The sequence below is a fragment of the Dromiciops gliroides genome, chromosome 2 (genome assembly GCF_019393635.1).
Source record: "Dromiciops gliroides isolate mDroGli1 chromosome 2, mDroGli1.pri, whole genome shotgun sequence".
Lineage (NCBI taxonomy): Eukaryota > Metazoa > Chordata > Mammalia > Microbiotheria > Microbiotheriidae > Dromiciops > Dromiciops gliroides.
Window position 1 is genome coordinate 602,495,798 of NC_057862.1, and position 14,438 is coordinate 602,510,235.

The following is a 14,438-nucleotide window of genomic DNA, read 5'->3' on the forward strand; positions in this document are numbered from 1 at the left end:
CTTTTTAGGTTAATTTCTTTTTCCTGTATATAATTAGCTATAGGAAAATAATTTCACTCTGGCAGTGAGGAGTTACAACCTCCACCAGCAAAAGAAGCATCTATACTTAAAATCAGGGATCTTTTGAACACAGAAGTCCATCCAAATCTGTAACTACTATAACAGACATCTAGCTTTCGTTTTAAGATTAATTTAAGATGCAATCAATTGGGGGGGGGCAGCTAGGTGGTGCAATGGATAAAGCACTGGCCCTGTATTCAGAAAGACCCGAGTTCAAATTTGACCTCAGACACTTGGCACTTTCTAGCTGTGTGACCCTGGTCAAGTCACCTAACCCTCACTGCCCCACAAAAAAAAAAAAAAATGTGGGGCAGCTAGGTGGCGCAGTGGATAGAGCACTGGCCCTGGATTCAGGAGTACCTGAGTTCAAATTCGACCTCAGACACTTAACACTTACTAGCTGTGTGACCCTGGGCAAGTCACTTGACCCCACTTGCCTCACTAAAAAAAAAAAAAAAAATGCAATCAATGGGTAGAATTCCTACAAACCAAAATAAATAAATGCACATCCAGTCCTTAAGTCATTAGTTTAAGCCCATAAACAAAAATGGGTTATGTGGAGAGGACAATGTGGTCCCCACTTTCTGGAGGTTCCAAGTCTGAAAGCAAAGGTTTGCTGTGTGGTATGAGAAGTTCACTAAAACTCCAGCATCTTTGGTATCTAGACTGAAACACCTCGATGACTGGCCCCAGTACCAGGAAAGAAACCTTGCTTTTGGTTTTTTACAAGCTAAACCCAGGGAAGCATATTGTAGAACTGAAGAGGAGGCCAAGTGGTCAGACTTTTCAGACTGACCCTCACCATATTTTCTTTCTGCCTTGCTGAAAGCCTTTTCTAGAAGGCCAAACTGTGTAAAGGGGTGAAGAGATAGCACTTTATATAGGGAAAAAAGACAGAAGGACAGCAGGCTTTTTTAAAAACAGTTTAGAACTTTTGTTGCATATTTTATAGGTGCATTTGACCTCATTACCTAATGGCTGGATGGATACAGTATTTGACTTATAAGTCAGACATGTAAAAGCTGTGGGATTCTGAACAAGTCATTTAAACTCTATCTGCATCAGTTTTCTCATCTGTAAAATGGAGATAATGGCACCCACACCACAGGGTTGGTGTAAGGATCAGATGACCTAACTTACATAAAGCACTTTGCAAACCTTAAAGCACTAACACTAGTTGCTATTATTACATATAATTCATTAGCTAAAACCACTGTTCTGAACAAAAACAATCTTAAAGTTTGCTCTCACCAGATGCTGTCTGCAGAGTCACTCCTGCTGGTACGTGAATGGGATAACCAATTCCAGAAGGAAGGCTATAATTCGCACTGGAATTTGAGGTGCCCTAGATGCGAAAATTTCATCACATGAAGTTAAGTTTATCCCCACCTTTGTCCCTCTCCCCTGATAAAAGTTCATATACCTGGACATGAAACTTCATTAGGAATGAGTTTTCTGAAGGAAGCTACTTTCAAAGAGGAGACTATAAAGCTAACCTAGTATAGATCTAGCTGCTTTGATTCATCCATGTTACTGGTATCCTGGCAAAGTCAAAAATTTCTAAGTCTTATTTTTAAAACTCAGTCTTTTTTGCCCAGGTTGCCAATTCTTAAAGCAAGTTTTAGAACCACCAAGGGTCATGCAAGTTCTGCAGATGGTCTTGGAGTTAATCTCTAGCACTAATGTTGATAATAAGACATTGTCCATAATTTTGTTCTAGGATTAATAAGTTTTTCAACAACTTTGGGTAATTATTTTCAATACAAAGACATTCATTTAGGGGCAGCTAGATGGTGCAGTGGATAGAGCACTGGTCCTGGATTCAGGAGTACCTGAGTTCAAATCAGGCTTCAGACACTTAACGCTTACTAGCTGTGTGACCCCAAGCAAGTCACTTAACACCTATTGCCTCACCAAAAAAAAAAAAAAAAAAAAAAAAAAGACATTCATTTGTTTTTCATCAGCAATCGCACCATTCTTCCTATAAATCCTGTTAAGTTTTAGTTTTTTTATTTGTTTGGGGTTTTTGTTTTTAATGATGACAATCCATTTCAATGAAATTTTTTGTTTGTTGGTTTGTTGTGGTGGGAGGGGGATCCTGGGCCTTCAAGGTTATACCAGCAGAATACAAGCTCTAGCAGATCCTATCAAGCCAAAAAGGCTTCAAGGACAGGCATGGGAATGACCTGCACATCTGTTACACAAGGTCCTAGCTAGCTCTATATGGAAGAGGCTGAATAGAAGGCTTGCCACTAGGACATGAATTTTTTTTGCCTCTGCTCATAGGACTATCTTTTATGGCAAGGATGGAAATTCATTTGTATTGGTAAGGAAGTATTCACCTGTGAAAAATAATGTAACTTCGTGGTACTGAAATAAGTAGGAATTAAGTGCCTGCTCTATAGGAACTTTTGTCCTTCAAATGGTAGCCCACAAATCAAGAGTATTTGAGTTATGCAAGATGGATCTATAAAAATAAGCCCGGGGAGAACCGGTTCTAGTATCTCTAACCTCATTGACAAACCATTCAATTTTCTTCATGGATTGTGATTTTTTTATCATCTGTTCCAAATTCTTGTTTTATAGGGGAAAAAAATGTGGGTCTTCTAAGCTCTATTTAATAAAGCTATAAAACTATAGCAAGAAGATTCTATTTAAATCCAAAAAGAAGAAAAAAGAAATTGTTAAACATATGCATAGTTTTACTAAAAAAAAGTCTCAAACTTAAAAACTTATTTAGGGCTTATCAATTGCACCATCAACAGTACCAGACACTCATGCTATTGTTATTCCAGTTTTTCAACTGACATATAATAGCTCCGGGACACCCGTGCCCTGTGCCCTAGTAGTTTCAAGCTTGGCACATGCTAAATACTTGGGAGGAACACTGGAGAAGTCAGCAAAAATGCCAACCAAAGTTACCAAATACTCCTAGTGTTGTTTAGCACCTATATTATGGCACTCATATTCCTTTCTACCCAGCTTCAGTATCATCGTATCCCTTAAAACTGAACTTGGGGGGAAAAAAAAAGAACAAAGTAAAAACCATTTTAAGTACTGACAGGAACACAGAAATATTCAAAGATATGAATAAATTCTCTATCCACATTCACGAAGTATTCAGGGAGTACACACTTACATACCAGTTCTGTAGTAGTGAAATTTGGAATAGTTCTCCCAGCAGGGATAACTAAAGATGCTGCATAGAAACAAAATGAATATTACCAAATGTTAGTAAAACTGAAATATTTAACAAAATTACTAATTACAGTTTCCTATTGTGGGATTACTACATCATTATTCACCTCCTCAAGCAACATAAACAAAAACTGCCTGCTACCAAGAGGAATTTTTATCTTAAACTATATTTCCTCTTTCGAAACAAATTCAGATAAAAGTTTTGCAATGAAATCTTTTTAACATCTAGAAAGGAAAAAAACCTCTCAGTTTTTCAGATAATGCTGTCCTTCAGAAATATTTATGCTGTGTGTTTGCCTGTAGTACCTGCTCCCAGAGAGGTTGAGATTGGTGGGCTGCTTTTAGTTCAGGAATTCTGAGCAGCAATAGGGAGTCCAATTAAATAAGGTCTGGAACCAATTCTTGATGATGTTAAGAAAAGAATGGAAAGAGAAGAAAAGAATACCCTGGGGGTGGGGAAGGGAAGGTCTCTCAAATAATCAGGGTGCTAAAGTAGATATCTATACAAACAAAGAACATAACCCGCCTCTGCTTTCATAACCTATGTGAGTCTAACCCACGTCCTCCACAAATCCTCAGATGATCTACCGAGAGTCCTCGAAGCCTTCTTCTAGGTCTTTTAATATTTCACGAACAGCATGGGCAACACTTGAACTGTTCTGTTATCCCTTGTTCTCACTATGTCTAACTCATCTCTCTTTCTGGTAATTAATAATAACAAGAATAGCTAACATTTACATAGGTCCCTTGGCAAAGATGGGAAGTCAACAAGTGTTGTACATTGCACATACTTTAAGACTCTTGATAAATTGATCAGTTATGCTGATTTGTTTTCTTTTTTGTCTTTAAAATATTATTTGTGGTATGGGATGATGGTTTTTTAGGAGGGAGAAGAAAGTAGAAGAAACTATGGCAAAACTTATTTTTTTAAAGACACCTATATTTGAAATATACCTCCAAAATTTAGTACCAGTATGACCATGAGAAGCAAGTCACTTAACCTCATTTTCTCACCTATAAGATGGAGGTAAATAGCTGTAGTACCCACCTCTCAAGGTTCAGTGAAAATATACCTAAAGCACTTTGTACATGTTAAGCTCTTGAAAGCACTCTATAAATGTGGTTTTCTTTTTCATCTCAAACAAATATTCAAAAAAAACACTGGAAATACCCGTTTTCTGAATAAATTATCTACAAAAGACATTTCTTCATGAACACAAACTCTCAAGAGATCATTAGTGGGGGCAGCTAGGTGGTACAGTGGATAAAGCACTGGCCCTAGATTTAGGAAGACCTAAGTTCAAATCTGACCTCAGACACTTGACACTTACTAGCTGTGTGACCCTGGACAGGTCACTTAACCCTCATTGCCCCACCAAAAAAAAAAAAAAAAAGAGCAAGAGAGCTATTATTAGCAGATTCCACCTCAATTATTTTAATTTTTAAAAAACCATGGGGCAGGGGCAGCTAGATGGTACAGTGGATAGAGCACCAGCCCTGGAGTCAGGAGTACCTGAGTTCAAATCCGGGCTCAGACACTTAACACTTACTAGCTGTGTGACCCTGGGCAAGTCACTTAAACCCAATTGCCTCACTAAAAAAACAAAAAACAAAAAACAAAAAACCATACACATACAAGTGAAATAGCAAAGACTGATGGGTTAATAAAACATAAAGCTATTTTTACCCTTAGTTCATCTCCAGTTTTGCCATTAAGGAGCATTGCATTAGAAACATTCAAGTGTCAGAACTGGAATGAAGGATCACAATGACATCAGTCTTAATTACTAGAAGTGACCACAATTTGAGCAGTATAACTAAAGTCACTGCTTGACAGGAAAGCAAAATCTGATTATACCAGTTTCAAGAACTGATATAATCAAGTTTCCTGAGGGAAACATCTTTCCATCTTAGATAGCGTCCAAGGAATCCTGAAAGACGTACATTTAAAGGAGCCAAGATAATTCTGTTAATAAAAGTTTTCATGCCACGAAATAAGAGCATTTAGCTAATTAATAGTTTGGTTTTACAATGCAGTTTCTCAAAGCCTATAGAGCTTGCTATTTAATTTTGACACCAAATTTATCCCAGAAGTCAGTGAAATGAGTTGTGTGGAACATATTAAAGTTAAGTGTTAGAACACAATGGGCCTGACCTCCATTATGTGTGGACTTCTACAGAAGTTTTTAAAATTTTTACTTAAAATGTGGATCAATTTCATATTGTAGAAGCACTGCTTCTTTAATTATTTTATAAGATAGCTTAAGAAGGATCACAGCACATTTTCTTTCTGAACTGGAATAAGATGTACACAGTATGTTAAAAAGAATAATAGACTTGGAAAATCTGAGTCCCTCAAACTTCTTATGTGAAATGGGAGGGGTTACATAGCCCTCTCTAGGCCTCCATCTTCTCAGCTGTAATAAAAAGGGGTTGTATCAGATGAGCTAACATGCTGTGATCCTGTGGGTCACTGGGTTTTGACCATCTCATGCTGACATGAAGCCAATTACCAAGAGAAGCAATTCCTAAAAGGTAAAAAACTGGAGAAGCAACCACATATGGAGGTCAAGAAGAAATTGGATGTTCCATAATCTGGAGGGCCTAGTTTTTGGTAGTGCTTATTATTTGTGTTATTTTGACAACACTTCTCAATTTTCCATTTTCCCTTTTCCCTTATATAAAGACACATTTAGGCAAGTTGGCAGAAGAGAAGGGAAACACAGAATCAAACAAGTGTTTAGAGCTAAAGGTATCTTAGCAAGGCAATAAAGAACTGGGATGGGGACAGCTAGGTGGCATAGTGAATAAAGCACCAGCCCTGGATTCAGGAGGACCTGAGTTCAAATTTGACTTCAGACACTTGACACTTACTAGCTGTGTGACCCTGGGCAAATCACTTAATCCTCACTGCCCTGCCAAAAAAAAAAATTTTTTTTAAATAAAATAAAGATCTGGGATTCAAAATTACTGATTCAGAAAGTGACAGAACCCACCAAGTGATCCTGATGATCTAAACAGGTTCATCTATCTTTTGTCAAGACATTCAGCCAAAATTTTTAAATTCTGAGACAGGGAAGAAAGGTAGCTTTATGACAGTTCCACTGACCTAGTCATTAATCTGTGTTTAAAGAATAGTGGACTGTTTTTTTTTTAAGTGGAGACATTAGAAGAAGACCCTTTCCTCTCATAGAAAAGCAATTTATTTTTTTCTTCTGTAAATTCAATTTGAGCTTGACACCTAAGGTAGTAAGGAGCCACTGGGAGGGCATAATTTCATCTGGGGAAATTCTTTACAAATCCTAGTATAATCAAGGCTTTGAAAAGAAGACAAAGAAGAAAAATCAGACCTCTCAGAAAGATGGGGTACTGTAATTAAGAGGCATCTCAGATTTACAAGACTATTTACTTAGGAGCCTCACTTGTAAGAGGGCTGAAGATAAAAAGGTATAAAAACAAGACTAAATTTGCACTCTACAAAAACAGTCTAAATTGTTTCTTTGCCTTGAACTACTTCATTAAAAATGGAGAAGAGGAGGAAAATCTCCTTGTCTTAAATGTAATTATTTCTATTATTCTAACATCTGGAGGCTAGAATCCAAACAGAAAATTGAATGAGGACTAGTAATATTTGTGCTAGTTGCAGGACTCCATTTTATTCCCCAGATCTTAATCACTGGAAATATCACCATCTTGTGGCAAAACTGGAGTATTGCAATTTCTACTCAGAAGAATAGAGAGTTGTAGAAGTGTTCTAAAACGTGACTTCTAGATAAAAGAGGGTTAAGAAGATGGGAAAGGTGTACTTCCCCTTTTCCTCGGGGTTAAAATTCTTCAAAAAGTAAATAAAAGCTAAAAACTGTTTCACAAGCTAATGTTTTAAATTAAAAAGGGAAATGGGGGGGTGGGATGATAGACAGATAAAGTTCAAATGGAATTACTTCCAGGAATTTACAACAGAACAAAAATGCTTCCATTTGGCAAAATTACTAACTTGGATAATAAAAGGCACAACTAGTTAATAAGAAGTACTGACTTATAAGCTCTAGGTCTAAACAGATCAAGTCTGGCTTACTTTGTTCCCATCCAAATCTTCCCAGGGAAGCTCAGACCATAGTTCGTTTCTCAGTATTTATGGATGAAGGGGAAAGTGCCCTCAGCTCCCATGCAAGCACCCAGCTTTTCAGATAATAGATCAGCATTTGTTTCATCCCACAGAAAGAACGTAAAACAAAGAATCTACAGTAACCCTATCTACCACAGAACAGTGAAGACATTTCTTCTTTTCCCTCTTATAAGTCCCAGCTTTCTTGAAGCACCCAACAATACTCAAGTCTCATAGCTTAATCCTACCTGTATAGGAAAAGCATCTGTGAGCAACTGGAAGTCAAGTCTCTACTCACTGGGTCAGCACAGGCCAAAAGCTCATAGGAATAGTAAAAACCATGGGATTCCACCTCATCCTCAGGAAGACAGGTCCAAGAACTCAGTCCCATTCAAAATCCCCCCTTCCTCTTCCAGGGGGTTGGGCACAAAAATTCCAAACAGTCCACCAACCTATCCTGTGCTGTCACACCCACATAATGGTGTTCTCTTCTTCATATGTGCCACCTCCGAGGCTCATGTCCCACCAATATTTGTCCATTGCTGGGTCCCATCGTTCTTATCACTACACTATTGCCCCCAGCTGCTTCCATGTCTCAGGATGGGAGGCTCTGCCACTTCTATGGCTGCCCACTCTGGGCATGGAAGAAGAGGGGAAAAGAAATAGGCAGACCCCTACAGAGAAGTACCAAGGCAAAACTTTCAACCTCCAGGGTCCAAAGTCAACTTTCCACTGTTTCCATTTCCCCCAAATCTAAATGACTGCTGCAAGTCTGCCTGATTCCCTTCAGAAACCTAGGTGGCTCAGACACACAACAGGGCCTAACAAAAGCAAATAATCCCCCAAATGCCAGTATTCAATCAATGGGAATGCTCCTATCTATCAAGGAGACAGATTTTTAGCAGAAAAAAGAAGAAATAAACCTTAAGGATCATTCATCTGACCCAACCATCTCCTTGTACAGGAGGAAAACGACCTAGAGAAACCAAGTGACTGAATCAAAACGACACAGGTAAAATGGCAGAGTAAGGATGCAAAGATAAGTCCTCTAACTCCAAATTCAACACTATTAGTACCTACTGCCCTACGCTGCCCCCATAGTCAGAATCCCAAACAAAGGCTTCATCCCTATCAAGGTGCCCAGATTTAGTCCTCCACCACTTCTACATTTACCTCCCCTATCACTAACAACACAGAGAAGTAGCATAGCATAGACAGAGTGCTAGCTTTGAAGCCAGAAAGACCTGGGTTGAAGTCCCATCTCTGACATATACTTTCTGTGTGGCCCTGAGCAAGTCCCTTATCCTCTCAGGACTTTGGATAACATCTAAAGGAAGGAAATGATCTAAGCAACATAAGTCATAGAGAAGGTGAAAGGAATTCTCTCATCTGGGTATTCCCTACACCAAAGGCTCAGTTGTAGGTATGTTTACCCATGATCCTTCAAATCTTTTCATCCTATGCCAGAAAATAGTGCTAACGCACAATGCACAAAATGTCTCCTTTCATTTTTCCCCCATTTTGACCCAAGCCAGTCCACAGGTTATATTCATTTACAATAATACAATGAAAATACTGATAGGAAAACAGACCAAAAAATTAAATATGACTGTCTCAAGCATGGCAGATCAGGAAGCAGAAAAGGCACAAAGTAGGAAGAACTGCTTGTCTAGGCCAAGCCTTTGCAGACACAGCCCCACAGGAAAAAAAAACACAATTCTGAATACCCAGAGGGATTGGTTCTCAAGGCATCAGGAAGAAGGGAGGACACCAAAGGCTTAGAAAAAAATCAAGCTTTTATCAACACCCAAAGTAGTATACCAAAAGAATATTAATAACTACCAGCCCAGAGAGTTCCTATCCCTTTTCATAAAGATATTCATAGAGAAAAGTCAGTCTCTCTCATATATATATATACACATATATACACATATATATACATATATATACATATATATATATATCATCCTTGATGAAGGTATAACAAGGCACACAATTGATAGAAAGGAGTAGAAAATACGAGGTCTCTCTATGATTTGACTATGAAAAAAAAGCATTTTATTTGGTAGCAAAGTTTTGCCTTAAAGGTTTTCTTCCAACCAGATGTCTCCCACACATATATCAAAATCATACAAGATTCAAAATTCTTTTTATATGGGACAGTTTTCTGGGAGAGGGGAGAGGACAAGAATACAAGGAAAAATAGACAATGTAAAAATAAAAGATCAATAAAAACTTTTTCATTTAAAATCATGCAAGAGTCCTTGAAATCTGAAAGAATGGAAATAACAATGTTTAAAAAGTTCTCTGATTAGAAATATTGAGTAGAACAAAGAACTGGGCAACCAATTTGCCGAGAAGGATATGCCAACATCATGGGGTATGTCTAGCACAGAGTCCAAATCAGGACATTCCCTATAATGAGGCTGTGTCATCCAGATGCTCTTGCCATATCAAGGAAGTCATAGATCCACTAAAGCAGGGAGTTTTTGTGCATGATGGATCCCTTTTGTCAGTCAGGTGACTGACTATGGATTCCACAGAATAATGCTTCATTGCCAGCATTCAAAATCATCAATAAGAAGCATTTATTAAGCACCTACTATATGCCAGGCACTGTGGAACCCAAAGACAAAAGACAGTCCATGCTCTCATGGAACTCACAATCAAATGGGAGACAACAGATGATCAATGTAGGGAAAGTGCTAGCAGCCAGGGGAACTAACCCTCGTGCACAAGGTAGGACTTAAGGTAAGTCTTGAAGGAAGCCAGGAGAGAGATTTTTCCTGGGAGATGGCCAATGAAATGCACAAAATTGGGAGACAGAGTGCCACGTGTGAGGAACAGCAAGAGCAGTGTTGCTAGACTGCAAAGCGTGGGGAGGGGATTGAAACGTAAGAAGACTGGAATGACAGGGAAGGATCAGGCCGTGAACAGCTTTAAAAGCCAATGAGAGAATTTATAGTTGTCCATGAAGAGTTCATCGAGTAAGATGGAAGAGGGTAATATGGTCAGACTGACACATTAATGTGACTGCATGGAAGATGGTCTAGGATGGACAAAGACTTGAGGCAAGCAGACCTACCAGCAGGCTACTGCTATGGTTAGCAATGAGGACTTAACCGAGAGAGGCAGCTGTGTGCATGGAGAGAAGGGGACACACATGAAAGATACCAGGAAGGTAGAAACCAGATGTGGCAACGAATTAGATACGCAAGATGACTAAGAATGAGAAGTTAAAGATAATGCGAAGGTTGCAAGTCTGGCAACAGACAGGGGAACAGTACCCTGAACACTAATAGGAAGGTCTGGAAGAGAAGAGTGGAGATATGTTCCATTTTAGACATGTTGAGCTTTAGATGTCTTACATAAATCTAGTTCAACGTGTCAAACAGGCGATTCGTCTGTGAAGGTGAGGAGAAATACATAGACCTAATCATCTTCACAGAGATCATTAAATCCACAGAAGCTGATGAGATTCCACAAGCAGAAGGAAAGAGAAGACTTCTAAGACAGTACCTTGGGAGAGATACTGAGGATTAGTGGACATGACCTAGATGACATCTGGCCTAACCTCAGTTCATTTTACTGGACAAGTAGGAGGAAAACCAGGAGCGAACAGGGTCATGAAAACCTAGATAGAGGTGAGAATAACCAGGAGAGTGTGATCAAGTGTCAAAGGTTGCAGATGATTTCAAAGAATGAGGACTGGATAAAAAGTCATTAAATTCAGGGCAGCTAGATGGGGCAGTGGATAGAGCACCTGTCTTGGAGTCAGGAGGTCCCAAGTTCAAATCAGGTCTCAGACACTTGACACTTACTAGCTGTGTGACCCTGGGCAAGTCACTTAACCCCAATTGCCTCACACACACACAAAAAAAAAGTCATTAAATTTGGCAATTAGGAGATCATTGGTAATTTTGGGAAAAGTACTTTCAGTTGAATGATGTTAGAAGCCAGAATGCAAAGTAGAGGCACTAATTGTAGATGGCTTTCTCAAGGAGTTAAGCCATGAAAGGAAGAAGAGATCTAAGATGACAGTCAGTGGGAATGGTTGGATCAAATGAGAGTTGTTTATGGATGAGGGAGACATTATACACAGCAGGGGAGCAACCAGTACATAGGGAGAGACTAAAAATTAAGGAGAGAGTAAGAATGATGGGGGGGGGGGAAGCAATCTTCTGGAGGTGACAAGATTAGGGATTAAGAGTGCATGCAGAAATAAGGAAGATCACCTCATATGAGACAAGGTGAAGGATGAAATAGTGGGGAAAGATATCTACATGATGTGAGATAAAAAGCAATTACTATGGCAAATGATGGAAAAGTTTAATTTCAATTAGAAGTTAATGAAAATAAAGATGAAATTATTTTTCCTATCCAAGTTCAGAGACCCCCTGAAATCTATTAATAAATGGGGTCTGTGAACCCCAGGTTATGAATGTCTGCACTAAAGTATTTGAGTAATAAGGATACTATAGTATCTCTTGACCACCTAATTCCTAATTATCTACTTTTTTTTTCAAATACTCATCTATTCTAGCTTTCTTCCTTTGAATCGATTTTAGTAAAACTTGTCTATGTATATGCTGAGAGAAACAAAAAAGTTCTGTGAAGGAAAAAAATAAAGCCAAGTAAGACTAAATAAAACCAGAGTCAGAACAACAATATCAATTTTTATCTTTTATCTGCTAGTCAACATTATTTAAATAGCTACACTATAATTATGGAGAAACATTTCCTGAGCAGCAGAGGTTCAGGATAAAGCTAAAATTTCATGTGGCCAATTTCTAGTAATTGTTTTATGAATCTAAAACAAATAAATAGCCTGACTTTTCTCCATATTTTCATTAACTCCCTGTTTTGCTTCCAATCTATGTATATAAATAGTGATACTCTAAGTAGATTGAGCATTTATTCTCTTTTTTGCTTGTATTCATATTCTCAGCACTTACCACAGGACCTGACACAATAAGTGCTTAATAAATGTTTTTTATCTATCTGTAATTATGTGCCATGTGTTTATATATGCATACAAATATATACATATGTATATATATATAGACATGCATCTCACACACACACACACACACACACACACACACACACACACACACACACACACACACACACCCCTTTCCTTAAACAGCTTGACAGCAATGATTTCCTAGGCTAGATTACTCTTTGACCAAACCCAAGTCACCCTCCTTGATATGGATGCTATTTCCCACAGGTCCAGACTGTGCAATTTGACCTTTTGGGGTCTACAAGTAATAGTTTTGTGGATTTGTTACAAGATCTTTTTTTTAACCTCATGATTCTTTTGGTCAGGGGTTAGTATCCATTTACAATTAGACATTAGGGGTTTCTTAGCAGAGAGTAAGAATTTCTTCTGTGTCCATTTGAGAATGACTTGTATCTTGAATGTGTAAATACTCCCTGGTGACAGGTAGTACTTTTCTTAATCTATAGAAAAATGGAACCCTGAATCCCAATGCCGCTTCACAAACTATATCCAACCTGTTGAAGTCTGTATTGTTTGGTGCAAATTATGTGGCAACTGCAGAGTGAAGAGAGGGCCCGGGTGGCTATTTCTGAAGAAACCTTCTGTTGCCTTAGACTGCATCACCTTCGTCTCCCACAGCTTTGAGAGGAGAAAAAAATTCTCTTTTAAAAAATAAGAACTGCGATATCTGTTTCAACTGAAAATTAGCTTTTTAAATATATTTTGTCAAGTGTTAGCAAAACGAATAGCTCTATCTAAGCAGTAATGTTAAATAAGAAACAATAATTACAATGCAGAGCACTGAGTTCATTATCAATTTTCTAGACTAAGACACTAGGTGGGAAAAACCTTCCCCCCCCCCCATCTGCTACAAACCTGCTTTAAGTCTTTCAGGACTTGCTCCTCTATCCCTTCTTCTGTAAATAGCTCACGGACCCCTTCAATCACATCTTCAATGACAGATCTGTAGAGCTTGGGCTGAATAAAAATAATTGTTAGCATTTTTAATTCTCGGGTTTAAATGTATTTAGTCTTGATAAAGTACACACAACTTCAGCCCATCTCATCATTTAAATATGAGAAAAAGCGGCCCACAAAAATGGTTTGTACTAAGCTCCCTCCTCACCCTAAACAATACTATCAGCCTGACACAAATTGTTCCTGCCTCAAGAGAGACCTACAGTCATGCAGCTATCGGCGAGGCTGAGCTGGAAGACTTCACTGAGGCATGGAAAAATAATCCCATGAAGTTGTACTGTTATTGTTGCCATCAGCATCTGTGCCAAATGTTCAACCTCCCTATTCCTACAAAATAGGAATGAATTTTAAACGAGCTAGAAATAAACCTGTTTTCCAATGACTCACTTCTCGAAAAGACCAATAGATTTTTTTTTAACTTTTATAAGACACAACTGGGGCAGCTAGGTGCCGCAGTGGATAGAGTACTGGCCCTGGAGTCAGGAGTACCTGAGTTCAAATCTGGCCTCAGACACTTAACACTTACTAGCTGTGTGATCCTGGGCAAGTCACTTAACCCCAATTGCCTCACCAAAAACCAAAAACAAACAAAAAAAGACACAACTATACCATTCCCACTATTTGATTTTTATCATATACAAGATAAAAAGGCAAAACAAACACCTATTAAAGGTTAATAACCTGGTTAGGCTCCTATACCAAAGCACATGTGTGATCCAAAATTCTGAACTATTGTCAAGGTAGACTAAAATGGCAATGACATTTATATAGTGTTATAAGGTTATATAGTGTTTTAAGGTTTTCAAAGCCCCTTCCTTATACAGGACTATGGACACAACCATCAATCCTCTCAAGAAAAATTTACTAAAATGGAAAACAAAGCAGATACAGGCTTCCTAGTTAGACCCATCTAGATTGATTACATTTAAGATCAGGGAGACTGGCCCTTAGGACCAAAATACCTTCAAATTCCTCCCAAGGGGTCTGTAGCAATAGTGGCTAGAAATAATCAGCTAGAATATAATTCTGGCCTAATTCAGAACAGTTGCTGAACAAAGTCCCTCTTCTGGGACTAAAGAAAAAATTTATATT

General features: G+C 38.4%; 1 protein-coding gene across 1 annotated transcript in view; it reads right to left on the bottom strand.

Moving 5' to 3' along the window:
• The window catches only part of GTF2A1L (general transcription factor IIA subunit 1 like), a 37,585-nt gene extending 24,090 nt beyond the window's left edge, over positions 1 to 13,495 (bottom strand). Inside the window, exons 1-4 of the mRNA XM_043989050.1 lie at positions 13,245 to 13,495; positions 12,884 to 13,007; positions 3,204 to 3,259; positions 1,312 to 1,405 (exon numbers count right to left, since the gene is read on the bottom strand). Of these exons, the coding sequence (XP_043844985.1) occupies positions 1,312 to 1,405; positions 3,204 to 3,259; positions 12,884 to 13,007; positions 13,245 to 13,370 (400 nt within the window). The 5' untranslated portion in view covers positions 13,371 to 13,495. The remainder of the gene's footprint in view (positions 1 to 1,311; positions 1,406 to 3,203; positions 3,260 to 12,883; positions 13,008 to 13,244) is intronic.
• Positions 13,496 to 14,438: the final 943 nt, after the last annotated feature.